The sequence below is a fragment of the Stenella coeruleoalba genome, assembly GCF_951394435.1.
Source record: "Stenella coeruleoalba genome assembly, chromosome: 8".
NCBI lineage: Eukaryota > Metazoa > Chordata > Mammalia > Artiodactyla > Delphinidae > Stenella > Stenella coeruleoalba.
The window spans coordinates 103,613,024-103,632,458 of NC_137154.1; the positions used below are offsets into that span (position 1 = coordinate 103,613,024).

Consider the following 19,435-nt stretch of genomic DNA (forward strand, 5'->3'; position numbering starts at 1 on the left):
AAGCCTTAGAGTATTTTTGCTATTAGAACAGATTTTTGCGATTATAACCAATTTTATGATGAACATTTTTGCACATCGGTCATTGTCCCAGTCTTTGATGACTTCCTTAGGCTAAATTGTTAGAAATGGAATCTCTGGGTCAAAGGGTATGAACGTTTTCAGACTTTTGATTTGCAGTCTCAGATTGTCTTTTGAAAAAGCTGTACCAATTACACTTTTACACTAGCATATGCGTGTTAATTTTCCTGTTTGCTACAAGTATTGTCTTTTCCTTATAACTTGTCAACTTACCACATTCATATTTTAATTTTCATTTCCTTCCCCGTCGTTGAAGTTGGATTTTTTCCTGTGCTTATGATCATCGTATTTAATACCAATAGAAGTGATATTGACTAAAAGTGCATTGAGTCTTTCATGGATGCAGCTGTCTTTGTAGACTGCAGGTGACCCGTGGAGAATACTTTTTGCCATAACTTGCGACTTCACTGCTGGGAAGGAATGGTTTAGAGGCCTTGGGAGTGGGAAAGTGGAGGGAAGGAGTTATTTCTCAGGTCTGATGACTGTTTTTCTCCCACGTAGGTTCTTAAAGGTGGACAGGAAGCGCCCACAAAACCCAAAGGTCGTCCCAAGAAGAACTCCATCCCCACATCAGAAGAGATTGAAGCTGAAGAGAAGTTGAACAGCCAGGCCCAGAGCAAGGAGCTCTGGGAGCCCTCCCAGGGCCAGGAGGGGCTCTGTGACACGCAGAAACCAAAAGTGCACGGTGTCCCCGCAGAGGTGGCTGAGCCCCTAGACCAGCCCCAGGAGTTGCCAGTAGCTTCTTCGGAACCCCCACCATCAAGCTAAAATAAAACTCTTGCGAGGAGCGGGAAGGGGGAGACTGGGAAGAAGGGAAAGAGAGAATGCAGGGAGACCAGGGAGAGGAAAGCTTCCGACAGCCGGTAACTTGGGGGGAGAAGACCACCGCCGGCTCCCTCCCTCCTGCCCACAGGTCTCACCTCGAGACTTTGAGGAAGACTTGCTGCCTTTGGCCTGCTCTTCCTGAAAGGCTGCTTTAACCACGGATGCCCTTGACTAAGGGACACAGTGCCTTGGAACTGCCGACCCCAGCTGGGGTGATGCCGTGGGGCTGTCCGGGTCCAAGCCCCCCGGTGTGGTAGAGGATGCTCCAGCCAGCCTCTGGACAGCCAGCCGTCAAAGCAGAGCGGGATGCAGGAGTGGGCAGCATGCCCAGGTTCCTTGCTGACTCAGCACTTATTTCTGTAGTTTTAAAAGAGAATTTAATGTTTTTGGTTGTTTTTTTTTTTTTTTTGGCAGGGCGGGGTTGGTGAGGGTGGGCAAATAAGAGTTGGGGGAAGGGAGTTCTGAGTTAATAGAATAAAGTTTGTTTGAAGACACGTGTGCCTTTGTATCCATTGTAAGGTGGTCAGGTGACCCAAGAACTGATAAACCTTGTTTTTCTGGCTTCATTAAGTTTCCATCCCTGAAGCTGCAATGCAGATATGTTAAGATAACTTTTATTTTTTAATTAAAAATAAATCTTTCAAAAAAGGATTGGGTGTATTCTTTCTTCTGGGGAGTGTATTTAGCCCTTCTTTTTTTCTTAATCTATTTCTTAATTGAAGTATAGTTGATTTACAGTGTTGTGTTAATTTCTGCTGTATACAGCAAAGCAACTCAGTTATACATATATATACATTCTTTTTCATATTCTTTTCCATTATGGTTTATCACAGGATATTGAATCAGATGAATGGATAAAGAAGATGTGGTACCTATACACAATGGAGTACTACTTACCCCTTCTTGAATATGTCCTATGGAAAGAGAGACGGAGAGATGGCCTGGCTCCCTGGGCTTTAATTTCCCCAGAAGGAACATGTAAGATTAGGCCAGGCCCACTGGTGTCCAAGTGCAGAGCAAATGGAAACAGCACGAGAGAAACGGGAGCAGGGCCTCTGCCCCCCTCACCTCCCACCGTCTCCTGCCCAGGGGGCTCTGCTGTAGCCACTTTACATGATGAGCGTCCAGCTTTCAAAAAGTGTTTTACTTTTTCAAAGAGACAATAAATTCATAGGTTTCAAAAGTCAAGCTATATGAAAAGAAGTCTTGCTTCCCTCCCACCCTCTCCACCCAATGCCCCCACCTGCTACAGGGAACCGTTTTTACTGGTTCTTGTGTATTTTTCTATAGTAAGTAGCCATTTGAACGATGGGCTCTACAACTTTTAACAAAAGAAAAACTGAGAACTACTTGGCTAGATGTGCTCTGTGGTTTTAAACTTAAAATCACGTCCTAGGGCTTCCCTGGTGGCACAGTGGTTGAGAATCTGCCTGCCAATGCAGGGGACACGGGTTCAAGCCCTGGTCTGGGAAGATCCCACATGCCGCGGAGCAACTGGGCCCATGAGCCACAACTACTGAGCCTGCGCATGTGGAGCCTGTGCTCCGCAACAGGAGAGGCCGCAACAGTGAGAGGACCGTGCACCGCGATGAAGAGTGGCCCCTGCTCGCCGCAATCAGAGAAAGCCCTCGCACAGAAACGAAGACCCAACGCAGTCAAATAAATAAATAAAACGAATTTATATATATAAAAAAAAAAATCACGTCCTACTTTTAATAAGACCAGAAAAGAGGTGGGTTCCAGGCTTCCGAAAGAGAAAACTCTGACTCTGCTTCTTGCCTGACTATCCTGCAAATGGGCCTGAGGCCTGATCTCACGGGGGCTGTGTCACCGTTCCCCTGACATGTTCACGTGTGATGTCCTACAGGGCACAGGGCCCCTTTTATGGACCCCCAATTATTAATTACTCAGTAATTCCCGATTGTGGGCTGGGGAAATATAAACTGACTTTAATAATTGCCTCAACTAGGAAGTAAAGCCTGTCACTAGTTCTGTAAAACAAATCATATACTTCTTTCTAAAAAGTTAAACGGGAATATCTGCTCGTTTTTAATAATCTGGCTTCCTGCTTCCCTCCATTTACATGGACAGTGACTTCAATTGCTTTTCTTTTTGACACGTTTTTATATCTTTTATTAGTGCTAAAAATTTCAGGTACTGTGGTGACTATTCAGGGTGGCTTTTGTTTAAAATTTAAATATCAAAAACTCATAAGCCTGAGAGCTTATAACATACAACTCCTTTGGACAGGAATGGATTCAAGCCGCCTAGTGACTACCATTTCGACTTTGCTTAAGGCCGCACCTTCCTTCCCCTGGCTGTTGAGATCAACAAAGAGAAAGCAGTCTCTTTCTTACTCTGTGAAAACACCAACGAGGTAAGGGTCTGGCGTCCGAGAACCAGTCTGTGTAGCCCGCCCCAGCTGCCGGCAGGGCTTCTTGCTCCGTGCCTGCGGGAAGCTCCCTCACCTGCGGCCCACCCCACACACGGCTTTGTGATCTGCCCGCCAGGTGGTGTCACCGTGGCCAAAGCAAGCAGGTGAGTCTGTGCCAGCTTATTCTCCCTCCTGAGGAACTGTTCCGTCCTGCCCTCCCACCCCAGAAAGGCCATCATTTGGACACTGTTTTCTTAGGCTGGTTTTTGCTCTGTGGGTCTGGACTCTCACAGTCCTTCTCTCAGGTGTCTGACGGTGACTGCCATTGCACAGGTACAGATGTACGTACACACACTCGGTCTTCCCCAGCCTAGTTCTGGGCCCTGTTTCTGACTTCCAGCCCTGAGTTCCTGGCCTGTCATCTTTGGTATTGTTTCTTGGCCCTAAGGGTTCAAGGGATGAGTGGGGAGCTGAAGAGCCTGGATTATCTTTCCTCCTGTTTTGGAAGCCCCAAGCCCAAGGTCACCTCCACTGACAAGCCCTGGGCTTATCCTCCAGCCACAGCTCGGCAGAGCGCAGCCCCGTGGATCAAAGATGGGTCTGAGCGAGGCCCTTCCGGCGCAGGTGGGCACTGATTTGGGGCCACGCCCCGGTCCTTCTCCACACCCATCCTTCCCTTTTCCCTCCAGTTCCCGAGCCCTGTGACCGGCACCCGGAAACCAGCTCCACAGGTCCCTACGGGGGACCATTTCCTCTCTTCTTCACCTTCTTTCTCAGAGGCCTCTGGACATCTGTTCCCCTACAGTCATCTACCTTTGAGGACCGTGCTGAACAAAAGCATTCTCTCCCTTCTCCGGCATCCAGGATGGTGACCCCTGAGGGTTCAGGGTCTTATTTTAGAGTCCGGTCACCTGCTGCCTTTTGTTTTCCAGAGGAAGGGAGAGGGCCGAGGCAAACTGACCACCGAGGGAAGCTGACCACGCGGCATCCCGGCCTCCCTGTGAGGACGCGACAGGCTCTTTACACGCGCTTTTAGCTGGTGTTGCCCCTAAGGCTGCAAAATGGGCCGCTGCTTCCAGTTTTACAGGAAGCCCCATTCATCAGAGCGAGGTTCAGCGTCTAACCCTGGGTCGTGTAGCTGGTCGGGGGCCATGCTGAAAACCAAGCCAGGGGGCCTGAGTCCCTGCAGAGGGTTTTCACGGTTAGTGTGCCCTCTCTCCCCCACTGGAAACCGCCTGCGCCATTTCAGGGGCTGGAAAAACTTCCACGGCAACAGGCTCCCTGCACGTAGCTTCGTGCTAAAGCAGGGGTTTGGAGGAGGCCTCCCTGCCTCTGCTCCACCGCCTGGGTTCCTGGGGCAGGTCCCAGCCTCCCAGAGTGCCCAGGGGTGCTTGCCGAGCACTGCGCTCCTGTTCTGGGTCACGGCGCCCCCGACTGGCCTACACGCCCCTTCTCCACAGTCTACAAAGGTCTGCTGAGACAACACTCACCCAGCTTGACTCAGACGATCGCCCCCAGTGGGTCTCACGCTTCTGGCCCTCAAACTGGACCAGAAAGATCTATCAGAAACCAACCTTAACTGGGCTGGTTTCAGGTTTGTCTCAGAGACTGGTCGGTTCTAGAACCGTCTTAGAGAGGGGGCCTGGAGACCTCAGTGACCTCCCCTCAGAGTTGTTTACAGATTCCCCTGCCCTTCTCACCACCCTTCAACATCGTTCCACGCAGCCTTGCCCCATGCCCGGGCCGCGCCTGGGCTGGAGCTGGACTGCAGGGCACGAAGCTCTTTCCTCAAGAAGCTGTGCTCTGTCAGCCTGGTCGCGTGTTGTTGTCTCAGCAGAAAATGAGCTGGGACTTCGCAGGACCGGGTTAAAGACTGTCCCCGTGGCTTCCCCAGCAGCCCTGGTCAGCCTCTAGGCATTTGCCGGATCCACTGGTAATTTTCTGTAGGTGCTGCCGAAACCTTACCCCCATCCTATTTGAAGAGCAGGAAGTATTGGGGTTAGAAAGCTGAACTGTGCTTTGCACACACACACACAGAACACCTGCTTCTCAGGATGTCTATGCACTGAGTTACCTGTTTGCCTAGAGCACCGGGGGCTGCTGCTGTGTATACACAAACCTCCCCTGCGATTCTCTCCTCTCCACCACCCTCACCGAGTGCTGCACCTTCCAGGCTTCTCCAGAGGCTTCTCCCTCCTCTTCTGATCCTTCAGCCCTGCTCTGTGAGGCTGCGCCCCAGCTGCTCTGTGCCCAGGAGACAATGCCCTCTCCCTGCCCGCCCTGCTTCTGCTCCCTTACCCTCCTCGGCATGAGTTTGAAGCCACCTCTTCTGTCCCTTCAATAACTCCACCTCTATCCCAGTCTAAGCTGTTCCTTCCTCTCTCGCTGCTTCCTCTAACTGCATCGTTTGTCATCATCACTGTGGTCCTGCCATACTTCCAAAGAGCACACGGGTTTGTTTTGTTTCCCTGTTAGAACGTAAATTCCTCGAGGCTGTTTTTCAGAGTTTCTTTTTCTGCACTGAGACTCCCAAGGCACCTGGAGGATCTAGATGCTCCTGGTGTCCTGCTGACACCGTTCCTGGCCCAGAGCTTCTGAGTTCTCAGCAGGAGGGAAGGTCCAGCTCTTGGCCATGAAGCAGCTCTCCCGGGCACTGACCCCTGTTCGGGCCTCGCTCGCTGGCTGCAGGGCTGGGGGGTGCCAGCATTTTTCAGAGACAAGAGAGAAGGCAGAGCAACACACCTCTGTCGTCTGCAGAAACAGTCCCGTCTGCCAAGGGAAGCAGTGTCAGGCCACTTCCCCAGGGACAGAGGGTGGAGGGGGTGACGGGGAGCCCCAACTTGGTGGCCCGCAAGGCCAAGGGTCAGTTCACCCCCATCTTGTTAACTCTTTGGGGGAGAAGGTGTTGATGGGGCTCTGAAGAAGATGCCCTCGGAAGATTCCCCTTCAAGGAGATCGCAGACGGGGTTGCAGCCAGCAGCCTGGGAAAAAGACGCATACAGAAGCGTTTGTCTAAAAGAGAATTAACATCCTATTTAGGGCATTCCATGGTGGTTCAGTGGTTAGGACTCTGCTCTTTCACTGCTGAGGGTACAGGTTCAATCCCTGGTCGGGGAATGAAGATCTCACAAGCCATGGCAAATAAAAATAAAGCCATGCGGCCAAAAGTAAATAAATGTTTTATGCAACATATTTTACTTTTTAAAATTATTTTTTATACAGCAGGTTCTTATTAGTTATCTATTTTATACATATTAGTGTATACATGTCAATTCCATTCTCCCAATTCATCCCACCACCACCCCTGCTTTCCACCCTTTGTGTCCAAACTTTTGCTCTCTACATCTGTGTGTCTGTTTCTGCCTTGCAAACTGGTTCATCTGTACCATTTTTCTAGATTCCACATATATGCATTAATATATGATATTTTTCTCTTTCTGACTTATTTCACTCTGTATGACAGTCTCTAGGTCCATCCACATCTCTACAAATGACCCCATTTCGTTCCTTTTTATGGCTGAGTAATATTCCATTGTATATATGTACCACATCTTCTTTATCCATTCGTCTGTCGATGAGCATTTAGGTTGCTTCCATGACCTGGCTATTGTAAATAGTGCTGCAATGAACACTGGGGTGCATGTGTCTTTTTGAATTATGGTTTTCTCTGGGTATATGCCCAGTAGTGGGATTGCTGGGTCATATGGCAGTTCTATTTTTAATTTTTCAAGGAACATCCATACTGTTCTCCATAGTGACTGTATCAATTTACATTCCCACCAACAGTGCAAGGGGGTTCCCTTTTCTCCACACCCTCTCCAGCATTTTTTAGATTTTCTGATAATGACCACTCTAACCGGTGTGAGGTGATAACTCATTGTAGTTTTGATTTGCATTTCTCTAATAATTAGTGATGTTGAGCATCTTTTCATGTGCCTCTTAGCCATCTGTATGTCTTCTTTGGAGAAATGTCTATTTAGGCCTTCTGCCCATTTTTGGATTGGGTTGTTTGTTTTTTATAATACTGAGCTACATGAGCTGTTTATATATTTTGGAGATTAATCCTTTGTCCGTTGATTCATTTGCAAATATTTTCCCTCACTCTGAGGGTTGTCTTTTCATCTTGTTTATAGTTTCCTTTGCTGTGCAAAAGCTTTTAAGTTTCATTAGGTCCCATTTGTTTATTTTTGTTTTTATTTCCATTAATCTAGGAGGTAGGTCAAAAAAGATCTTGCTGTGATTTATGTCAAAGACTGTTCTTCCTATGTTTTCCTCTAAGAGTTTTATAGTGTCTGGTCTTACCTTTAGGTCTTTAATCCATTTTGAGTTTATTTTTGTGTACGGTGTTAGGGGGTGCTCTAATTTCATTCTTTTACATGTAGCTGTCCAGTTTTCCCAGCACCACTTACTGAAGAGACTGTCTTTTCTCTATTGTATACCCTTGCCTCCTCTGTCATAGATTAGATGACCATAGGTGTGTGGGTTTATCTCTGGGCTTTCTATCCTGTTCCATTGATCTATATTTCTGTTTCTGTGCCAGTACCATATTGTCTTGATTACTGTAGCTTTGTAGTATAGTCTAAGTCAGGGAGCCTGATTCCTCCAGCTCTGTTTTTTTCCCCTCAAGATTGCTTTGGCTATTCGGGGTCTTTTGTGTCTCCATACAAACTTTAAGAAGATTTCTTCTAGTTCCGTAAAAAATGCCATTGGTAATTTGATAGGGACTTCATTGAATCTGTAGATTGCTTTGGGTGGTAGAGTCATTTTCAAAATATTAATTCTTCCAATCCAAGAACATGGTATATCTCTCCATCTGTTTGTGTCATTTTTGATTTCTTTCATCAGTGTCTTATAGTTTTCCAAGTACATGTCTTTTAGTTCCTTAGGTAGGTTTATTCCTAGGTATTTTATTCTTTTTGTTGCAATGGTGAATGGGATTGTTTCCTGGATTTCTCTTTCTGATCTTTCATTGATAGTGTATAGGAATGCAAGAGATTTCTGTGCATTAATTTTGTATCCTGCAACTTTACCAAATTCATTGATTAGCTCTAGTAGTTTTCTGGTGGCATCTTTAGGATTCTCTATGTATAGTATCATGTCATCCAAAAACAGTGACAGTTCTACTTCTTCTTTTCCAATTTGTATTCCTTTTATTTCTTTTTCTTCTCTGATTTCCACGGCTAGGACTTCCAAAACTATGTTGAATAATAGTGGCAAGAGTAGACATCCTTGTCTTGTTCCAGATCTTAGAGGAAATGCTTTCAGTTTTTCACCATTTAGAAGGATGTTTGCTGAGGGTTTGTCATATATGGCCTTTATTATGTTGAGGTAGGTTCCCTCCATGCCCACTTTCTGGAAGAGGTTTTACCAAAAAATGGGTGTTGAATTTTGTCAGAAGTTTTTTCTGCATCTATTGAGATGATCATATGGTTTTATTCTTCAATTTGTTAATATGGTGCATCACATTGATTGATTTGCGTATATTGAAGAGTCCTTGCATCCCTGGGATAAATCCCACTTGATCCTGGTGTATGATCCTTTTAATGTGTTGTTGGATTCCGTTTGCTAGTATTTTGTTGAGGATTTTTGCATCTATATTCATCAGTGGTATTGGTCTGTAATTTTCTTTTTTTGTAGTATCTTTGTCTGGTTTTGGTATCAGGGTGATGGTGGCCTCGTAGAATGAGTTTGGGAGTGTTCCTTCCTCTGCAATTTTTTGGAAGAGTTTGAGAAGGATGGGTGTTAGCTCTTCTCTAAATGTTTGACAGAACTCACCTGTGAAGCCATCTGGTCCTGGACTTTTGTTTGTTGGAAGATTTTTCATCACAGTTTCAATTTCATTACTTACGATTGGTCTGTTCATATTTTCTATTTCTTCCTGGTTCAGTCTTGGAAGGTTATACCTTTCTAAGAATTTGTCCATTTCTTCCAGGTTGTCCACTTTATTGGCATAGAATTGCTTGTAGTAGTCTCTTATGATGCTTTGTATTTCTGTGGTGTCCATTGTAACTTCTCCTTTTTCATTTAAAATTTTATTGATTTGAGTTCTCTCCCTCTTTTGCTTGATGAGTCTGGCTAAAGGTTTATCAATTTTGCTTATCTTCTCAAAGAACCAGCTTTAGTTTTATTGATCTTTGCTATTTCCTTCTTTGTTTCTATTTCATTTATTTCTGCTCTGACCTTTATGATTCCTTTCCTTCTGCTAACTTTGGGTTTTGTTCGTTTTTCTTTCTCTAGTTCCTTTAGGTGTAAGGTTAGATTGTTTATTTGAGATTTTTCTTGTTTCTTGAGGTAGGATTGTATTGCTATAAACTTCCCTCTTAGAACTGCTTTTGCTGCATCCCATAGGTTTTGGATCGTCATTTTTCTTGTCATTTGTCTTTAGGTAGTTTTTGATTTCCTCTTTGATTTCTTCAGCGATCTCTTGGTTATTTAGTAATGTATTGTTTAGCCTCCATTTGTTTGTGTTTTTACATTTTTTCCCTGTAATTTATTTCTAATCTCATAGTGCTGTGGTCAGAAACAACGCTTGATATGATTTCGATTTTCTTAAATTTACTGAGCTTGATTTGTGACCCAAGATGTGATCTATCCTGGAGAATGTGCCATGTGCACTTGAGAAGAAAGTGTAATCTGCTGTTTTTGGATGGAATCTCCAATAAATATCAATTAAATGTATCTGGTCTATTGTGTCATTTAAAGCTTGTATTTTCTTATTAATTTTTTTGTCTGGATGATCTGTCCATTGGTGTGAGGTGTAAAAGTCTCCCAGTATTAGGGGCTTCCCTGGTGGCGCAGTGGTTGAGAGTCCGCCTGCCGATGCAGGTTCGTGCCCCGGTCCGGGAGGATCCCACATGCCGCAGAGCGGGTGGGCCCGTGGGCCATGGCCGCTGAGCCTGCACGTCCGGAGCTTGTGCTCCGCAGTGGGAGAGGCCGCAACGGTGAGAGGCCCGTGTACCACAAAAAAAAAAAAAAAAGTCTCCCAGTATTATTGTGTTACTGTCGATTTCCTCTTTTATAGCTATGTATTGAGGTGCTCCTATGTTGGGTGCATATATATTTATAATTGTTATATCTTCTTCTTGGATTGATCCCTTGTTCATTATGTAGTGTCCTTCCTTGTCACTTGTAACATTCTTTATTTTAAAGTCTATTTTCCATTTTTTTTTTTTTGTGGTATGCGGGCCTCTCACTGCTGTGGCCTCTCCCGTTGCGGAGCACAGGCTCCAGACACGCAGGCTCAGCAGCCATGGCTCACAGGCCCAGCCGCTCCGTGGCATGTGGGATCTTCCCAGACTGGGGCACGAACCTGTGTCCCCTGCTTCGGCAGGCAGACTCTCAACCACTGCGCCACCAGGGAAGCCCTTAAAGTCTATTTTATCTGATATGAGTATTGCTACTCCAGCTTTCTTCTGATTTCCGTTTGCATGGAATATCTTTTTCCATCCCCTCACTTTCAGTCTGTATGTGTCCCTAGGTCTGAAGTGGGTCTCTTGTAGACCGCATATATATGGGTCTTGTTTTTGTATCCATTCAGCGAGCCTATGTCTTTTTTTGGAGCATTTAATCCATTAACATTAAGGTAATTATAGATATGTATGTTCCTATTACCACTTTCTTAACTGTTTTGGGTTTGTTTTTGTAGGTCCTTTTCTTCTCTTGTGTTTCCCACTTAGAGATGTTCCTTTGCATTTGTTGTAGAGCTGGTTTGGTGGTGCTGAATTCTCTTAGCTCTTGCTTGTCTCCATCAAATCTGAATGAGATCCTTGCCTGGTAGAGTAATCTTGGTTGTACGTTCTTCCCTTTCATCACTTTAAATATGTCATGCCACCCCCTTCTGGCCTGTAGAGTTTCTGCTGAGAAATCAGCTGTTAACTTTACGGGATTTCCCTTGTATGTTATTTGTCATTTTTCTCTTGTTGCTTTTAATAATCTTTCTTTGCCTTTAATTTTTGTCAGTTTGATTACTATGTGTCTTGGCATGTTTCTCCTTGGGTTTATCCTGCCTGGGACTCTATTCACTTCCTGGACACGGATGGCTAATTCCTTTCCCATGTTAGGGAAGTTTTTGACTATAACCTCTTCAAATATTTTCTCAGGTCCTTTCTCTCTCTCTTGTCCTTCTGGGACCCCGATAATGCAAATGTTGGTGCGTTTAACGTTGTCCCAGAGGTCTCTTAGGCTGTCTTCATTTCTTTTCATTCTTTTTTCTTTATCTGTTCTGTGGCAGTGAATTCCACCATTCTGTCTTCCAGGTCACTTATCCATTCTTCTGCCTCAGTTATTCTGCTATTGATTCCTTCTAGAGTATTTTTCATTTTACTTATTATATTGTCCATCTCTGTTTGTTTGTTAATTCTTCTAGGTGCTTGTTCTTTAATTCTCCCAGGTCTTTGTTAAACATTTCTTGCATCTTCTCGATCTTTGCCTCCATTCTTTTTTGAGGTCCTGGATCATCTTCACTATTATTATTCTGAATTCTTTTTCTGGAAGGTTGCTGATCTCCACTTCATTTAGTTGTTTTTCTGGGGTTTTATCTTTTCCTTCATCTGGTACATAGTCCTCTGCCTTTTCATTTTGTTTATCTTTCTGTGAATGTAGTTTTTGTTCCACAGGCTGCAGGATTATAATTCTTCTTGCTTCTGCTGTCTGCCCTCTGGTGGATGAGGCTATCTAAGAGGCTTGTGCAAGCTTCCTGATGGGAGGGACTGGGGGTGGGTAGAGCTGGGTGTTGCTCTGGTGGGCAGAGCTCAGTAAAACTTTAATCCGCTTGTCTGCTGATGGCTGGGGCTGAGTTCCCTCCCTGTTGGTTGTTTGGCCTGAGGCAACCCAGCACTGGAGCCTGCAAGCTCTTTGGTGGGGCTAATGGCTGACTCTGGGAGGGCTCATGCCAAAGAGTACTTTCCAGAACCTCTGCTGCCAGTGCCCTTGTCCCCACAGTGAGTCACCCCGTCCCTGCAGGAGACCCTCCAACACTAGCAGGTAGGTATGGTTCAGTTTCCTATGGGGTCACTGCTCCTTCCCATGGGTCTCGATGCACACACTACTTTGTGTGTGCCCTCCAAGAGTGGAGTCTCTGTTTCCCCCAGTCCTATCAAAGTCCTGCAATCAAATCCCGCTAGGCTTCAAAGTCTGATTCTCTGGGAATTCCTCCTCCAATTGCCAGACCCCCAGGTTGGGAAGCCTGACGTGGGGCTCAGAACCTTCACTCCAGTGGGTGGACTTCTGTGGTATAAGTGTTCTCCAGTTTGTGACTCAACTACCCAGTGGTTATGGGATTTGATTTTATTGTGATGGCGCCCCTCATCCCGTCTCACTGTGGCTTCTCCTTTGTCTTTGGATGTGGGGTATCTTTTTTGGTGAGTTCCAGTGTCTTCTTGTCGATAATTGTTCAGCAGTTAGTTGTAACATAAATATTTTATACACAGTAAAAAATAATGCGAAATAAACAAGTTAATTAAATCCTATTTAGACCAAAATCATATTTGTAGCTGGTGGTGGGTGGGTGAGAGGCGGCTTCACCTGGCGCACAAGGTGCTGTGCAGAGATGGCTGAAGGGGGCTGAGTTGGTCCTGGAGGATGGGGCAGGGCTGGGGCGGGTCAAGGGCAGAAGGTGACAGCTGCACCCGGGGCTCAGCTCCAAGCATGGCGCCTCCTTCTAAAGCCTCGGGTGGGCAGCAGCCTGACACACCCTTCCTACTAGTAGGCAGGGGCTGGGGGAGGCTGGGGGAGATGGCAGCCCTTTGAGAGAGGCTCCAGCAGCCAGGTGGGAAGCCAGGGGCATCCTCTGCCCTCAGAAAGCCGGCTGCCCGGGCTTCTAGGGCCACCACCAGCGTCAGCAGGTGCTTCCTCAGTGTCTCCCCTGTGCCTGCCCAGGGCAGGGGAGGCAGGAGGGGGCCAAGGAATATGTCTCTGCCCTCAAATAAGCGAACATCTTGCTGGAGACACTTATACTTCAGTGAGTTTCAGAGCGAAGGCAGGGGCTCCAGGTAGATTTCTGTGGTGTTTGCCCCTGCCCCTACCCTGTGAGCTGGCGTTCTTTCTGGGCAAGGAAGGTGACTCATGGAAGATGCATCCGCACGATGTCCTCCCCAGGCTGGGCCGCTAAGAGAGGGTTAAGCTGGCCCCTTGTGCACCTGGGAGGGTGATTAGCGCTGGGACAACAGGTGTTTGGTAAGTCACCTGAATTATGCCTCTAATCCCAGACTGTCACCCAAATCCTGGGTGGAGGGTGGTTTGGGGCGGCAGAAAGGTCCTGGTAACAACAGCTGTAATCCGGGTGCGGATCCTGAAAAGGATGGGGTTCGGCGCCAGCATGTTTCGGCCTCCCAGTCTCCTTCTGCACTTGCCTCTCCAGTGGGTGGTGGATGCGCGGCCCTCCCCACCTCCTCCCCCGTCCAGCCGCGTGTGCCCGTCCAGCCGCGTGCACCATCCGTCCCTTGCTGCTCCGGGCCCGCGGTGGCCAGGAGGGTGCAGGGTGGACGCTGCCTGCTGCGAGGGCTGGTAAATCACTGTGACAGGCTCTTTTCATACCTGACCTCCTTTCCTTCCCAAACCCTCTTCCCTCTGTTTACTTTGGTTGCAGATTTATTAGACACACAGTTAAGTGCCCATTTAGCTCTGCAAACTGTCATCACCCCTGCTTTATGAATAAGATCATTCACTGACAGAACCCTTGAAACAGTTTTAACAAGAAGGTGGGGAGGGACTGGGGGAGGAGAGGACGAGGAAGTAGGGCCTCGGGTCAGTGAACGACCCGAAACCCAAAGGCGGCCTCTCCTGCAGCTCAAGAATGCAGCCAGGGCCTGGGAGCTGCCTCACGTTCACCCTGTCCGTCAAGACGGGTGTCGTCTGGCCGGCAGGACTGCGGGGTCTGGCGTTCACCCCTTTGTCTCAGCTGAGTGCACCTGCCCCAAGTGGTTCCAAGAACCCCAAGGCCTGTCGGGCAAGTCCTTGCCCCTCGGGGATCCTCGGTCGACGTGCCGGTGCTGCCGGGGCTCCCCTCCTCCGGGCGGCATCCCTTCCCAAGCACCCAGCTCCCTGAACACACAGGTAGGTCTGCTGAGAGTAGCAGACCCTGGTCCGAGTCTCTCTATGCACTCTGACCAGACGCCGGGCCCCGCAGTGAGGACCACTTACATCATCACACCTAACACCTCAGCAGCCCGTGAAGCTGGCACTGTTAGCATCTCTGCTCAGAGACAGGGAAGCTGGGCCAACATGGTGAGGTTTCCCTAACACAGCTGTGGGTCCTTCTCCCCCCACCAAACTGGGCTTGCTGCTAAGAGGGCTGAGGTGACTGAACCTGATCTGAGGTGGGCAGACCCCCGTGTCCTCAGCCTCCCCTGCCGGCGCCCTTGCCCCGCCTCCCACAGCTGTCACTGGGGTAACCTGTCTCAGCATGCCCTCGCAGCATGGGGTGCAGAGAACAGAGCTCAGTCTGCCCCTCGAGTGTGAACGATCAAGCCCTCCATCCACCCACCTGTTCTGGGAAAGAGCCAGTCCTCCTCCCACCTCTTCTATTGTGTTTCCAGAAGCTTAGGAACAGTAGGGATTTGGGGGTCTGTTGTCATTAGCAGTGACCTTGGAAAGGGGTTCTAGCATTTGGAGGAAGCTCGGTGGGAGGGGTCACATCTGAGGCACAGTGACAGCACCGGTCCTCGCTATGGAGTGGCAAGCAGAGAAGTGGGAGTGGTGCAGAGAAGCTGGGAGACCCTCGGTAGGAGCTGCCTGCGGTGCTGAGCTCCGGACGTGGGCGCTGCTCTTTCTTGGCAGTCTTGGGTGAACCCTGAGGTCTGGGCCAGCCTTGGAGCTCCGGTTCTGGACCCAGATCATCATGCTTTGGCCCTCAGAGGTCCCAGAGCTAGTCTTCCTTTTCCTGTTCCCCCCTATCCTCTTCCTTGGCTTCTCCTTCAGCCATTTATTCCTTTTTATTTGCAGTATGTGTTCAATGCAAATAAATTCCATTATTTGAGAAAGTCACTGTGAATCAAAGCATAGCTACAGAGATACAAGGACAATCAAAGCAGACGTTCAACATGCAAGGAGGAGTATTCGTGCACACACACGAACGCCTGAGATGCGCTGGAGCTGGTTGTTTTCTATTGCTTTCTAAGGATTGGCAAATATTTGCTTTCACTATCAAGGCTATGTGCCTGTCTGGACCTTGGAACACCAGTGTATCGTCATGGCAATCAAAGAATTCAGTGAGTGCGTATTTCTTTAAAAAGCTTCTTCACGGGCTTCCCTGGTGGCGCAGTGGTTGAGAGTCCGCCTGCCGATGCAGGGGACACGGGTTCGTGCCCCGGTCCGAGAGGATCCCACATGCCGCCGAGCGGCTGGGCTCGTGAGCCATGGCCGCTGAGCCTGCGCGGCTGGAGCCTGTGCTCCGCAACGGGAGAGGCCACGGCGAAAAAAAAAAAAAAAAAAAAAAAAAAAAGCTTCTTGACACAGAGGTAGCTGTACAAGACTTACTTTCCAGAATCAAGCCAGTTTTAGACCCAGTGTCAGGTTCTAACTGTTTAAAACACTGGTTGACACAGAGTTTGCTTCAAAGCTAGCTTTATTCATAAAGGTGAAAAAAAGTATTCACAAAAATAGCATAAGAGAATGTATATGCGCTCAATTCAGATGAGTTTCCAATGTTCAATTTACCGCATTTTTTACTTCTTTCAAGATTTACAAAAAACGCTCCATGTATCTTTTACATTTTTACATATTATTTTACATATGCTGAAACAAAAAGCACTAATTTAAAGTTATTTGGGGTTACATTCTCATAGCTGGCATATCCCTTAAGTCTTTTTGTATCTATAGGTTTCCCTTCCATCTCTTTTTTCAAACTTGCAATTTATTTGTAAATTGGATGCTTTGTTTCCATGAATGCTAAAGTGACTGACATCAGTATGAATTCATGATGTATTTTATCTTAAAAAAAAAAAAAAGTGTTTCCTAGCTCTGCCTTCGGAAAAGACCAAGAAACAGTGGCTAACCCAGTGGCAATGGAAACTCCAGGCACCTAGATGATGGTCTCTATATTTTATTTCCCACTGAAAGGAATCAGGACTCCTTGGAAACGGCTCATTCCAGGTGTGAGGCGGGAACTACATAAGTCTGTCTTGGAATGTCTGCTTGTTGCAGAAGGCAGTGGAACTATTAAACGCCGCTAGGTCATGTGACAAGGATGTAAGGGACACAGGAGCTAACTTGAAGAGGCTTCCACTGACCGGAAGCGGGACAAGCAAGTGTTGGTAAGAATAAAAACTACAATGGGTTGAAGCACGTCAAATATGTATAAATCCACGTCTTCAGAATTTTAAAAATAAAACTAATTCATCACCTTTGGAGGGATGCCAGGAAGGCAACTCATGATTTTGAAAATTAGTAAATAAAGGAAAAACATCAAGCATTTACCCCTTATGAACTGAATCTTCAGGTAACTCGATAATTGATGAGGGGAGTTTTCTCTTTATGGAAGATAGTAAGTGAACAAGGAATGACTGATTTAGAACGTCACCATTCAAAATAAGCAAATCTCGGTGAAGATCATCAACGTATGCTAGTATCACAGAAAGAGACACAACCAGACACCACATATGTCCTGATAAAAGTACACACCACTACCTGTGAAGGAGCCTTGCAAAAAAGAAAAAAACGAAGAAACAAAAGCAAACAAACAAACCTGAACCTGATTAAGTTTCTACATCAAAATATCAATTTACAGAAAATAAAGGAAGAGAGAACATGTTAAATGATGCTCCAGTGATGGCAATCAGCAAAATCCAGACAACCTTCCCAATAGTACAACCTTCCCAATAGTACATCCACATAGACTTTCTTAAGTTCCCACTCCAAGGCCCCCAGCGTCCAGCTCAACAATCACACCATGAACTTAGTTACCATCCAAAGCTTATCTACCTTGAACGTAACTAGTTCAAGCGTTTACTCTCTGCTCTCTGATCACTGCTTTCAATTCCTCCCATTCTTAATTCAACTACAGTAAGCCCCCTACATATGAACCTTCAAGTTGCGAACTTTCAAAGATGCGAACGTGTGTTCGTATGTCCAATCACGTAAGTTGGTTCACGTGTCTGGCGTACCTTGTCACGTGCGTGCATCCTCTACAAGCGGTTGTGCTTTTGTGCACTTTACTGTGCAGTACGTGTAGAGTACAGAAGTACAGTATCTTTATTTCAAGCTAGATCTGCAAGAGGATGACTTCATTGAACTCCTTGCTGTGTAACATGAGGGGCTTACTGATGAAGACCTGATGGGATTGGAGGCCCAGAGAAAGGACGAAGAGAGACAAGAGGAAGAAGAAGTAACTGAGGAGCTGAAGAGATTCACGATGCGGGAAATGGCATCTCTCCCCAGCCTCTCTTTTCTCCCTCCTGTGACCAAAGGGGTGTCCCTACCTGTATATAAAACTGCTTTGACCTGTGTTTTAGATGCCCCACCTCCAACTTTTAGAAAAATTTACCATATAGATCAGACCTTCTCATTCCCTCTTCTTTAAACTCTGCATCTATCACATAAGTATTATTTTAATAACTTTATTGAGGTATAATTGACATGCAATAAACATCACCTATTTAAACTATATAATTTGACAAGTGTTGACACATGTATATACATGTAAAACGATCACCACAATCAAGATAGTGAACACATCCAACCCCGCAAAAGGTCCCCTCACCCCCTTTCTAATCCTCTCCTCCAGTCCCTTCCCCCCCCCCAACTCTCTTCCCCAGGCAACCACAGTCTGTCTTCGATCACTGTAGATTAGTTTGTGTTTTCTAAAGATTTATATAGCTGGTATCATACAAGATGTACTGTATAGCTGATTCACTTTGTTATAAGCAGAAACTAACACATCACTGTAAAGCAATTATACTCCAATAAAGATGTTAAAAAAAAAAAAAAGATGTACTCTGCTTTTGCCTGTCTTCCACGCGGGTAATTGTCTTGAGGTCCATCCATGTTCGGCACAAATATTTTATTCTTTTTTATTGCTGAGAAGTATTCCAAACATAGGAGAAAATCTAGATAACCTTGGGTTTGACGATGACTTTTTCGATACACCACCAATGACATGATCCATGAAAGAAATAATTGATAAGCTGGACTTCATTAAGATTTAAAACTTCTGCTCTACAAAAGACATGGCCAAGAAAATGAGAATACAAGTCACAGGCTGTGAGAAAATATTTGCAAAACACATACCTGATAAGGAATTGCTATCCGACATATACAACAAACTCTTAAAACTCAGTAATAAGAAAACAAGCAACCTGATTAAAAATGGGCCACGTACTATAAAAGGAGCAGGTCATTTTCAAAGCTTGCCTCTAGAGACCTGAGCATCAGAGTAGACTGGGTGAAGCAAGAGCTTTAGAAACTCATAACCAGATACCCGGAAAGCAGAACTGCTTTACTCTGCCTAGATACCAGTTTACGAGGCCCTCCCAGAGCTTTGGGGTGTGTCTTTTTACCCGGTTTGTTCAAAACCAAAAGAAAAGGAATGAGAATATAAGGACTTTCAAAGGCACAGAAGTGAACACAGTTGCAGGACGAGAAATGCGGCACTTCCAATTCTAAATTCTACATTTTCTATGACTTCACTGGGATAGCCATTTCACTATTTTTCCTTCCTAGTGAATTCTTTTCAAATTATACCATGATACTTTCAAGCTTACGGCAGGAATTGAAATTGAGATTAAGTCGAAGAGAAAAGTTGAAAGGAAAAAATGTATTAAAATAGTAGATTCAAATCATTATGAAGCCAATGGGAGAGCAGCAGAAAGCCAGAAGGGTCCATATGCAGAGAACAGGAAGACAGGGAATCCCTTTGGCCTGGAGATGATCTGCACACCTTAGAAATGCAACTGCTTGGACAAAGCCTTCCTCTCCCATGACTGTTCTCGAGAAGCTCCAGGTCTATTCACTAAATAAGGCCCTCCAGGTTTCTCTGAACTTAAGGCACTGGTTCGTCTGTGTCTCTAGCTAGGCTGTAAGCTCTGCCTATCAGAAATCATGTCTGCCTTGCTCACTCTGTGTGTCCCAAACAGAAGCTCAATAGATACATGTTGAACGACTGAAGGAAGGAAGGAATGACTTCTTGCTGCCCTGCAACTTTTGGGATGCTCCTGGGTCACCAAG

At 46.2% G+C, this 19,435-nt stretch overlaps 1 protein-coding gene and 1 long non-coding RNA gene across 3 annotated transcripts in view; one reads left to right on the forward strand and one right to left on the reverse strand.

The window, feature by feature from the left end:
- Positions 1-1,004, forward strand: part of BARX2 (BARX homeobox 2) — a 66,177-nt gene extending 65,173 nt beyond the window's left edge. The window contains exon 4 of the mRNA XM_079930636.1: positions 580-1,004. Coding sequence (XP_079786762.1) covers positions 580-846 — 267 coding nt within the window. The 3' untranslated portion in view covers positions 847-1,004. The remainder of the gene's footprint in view (positions 1-579) is intronic.
- The window catches only part of LOC307191031, a 94,111-nt gene that overhangs the window by 5,410 nt on the left and 69,266 nt on the right, over positions 1-19,435 (reverse strand). The window contains exons 3-4 of one of the 2 annotated variants that reach the window (XR_013829581.1): positions 999-1,260; positions 292-488 (exon numbers count right to left, since the gene is read on the reverse strand). This is a non-coding gene — a long non-coding RNA (uncharacterized lncRNA). The remainder of the gene's footprint in view (positions 1-291; positions 489-998; positions 1,261-19,435) is intronic. The other variant, XR_013829580.1, reaches the window with a different exon arrangement.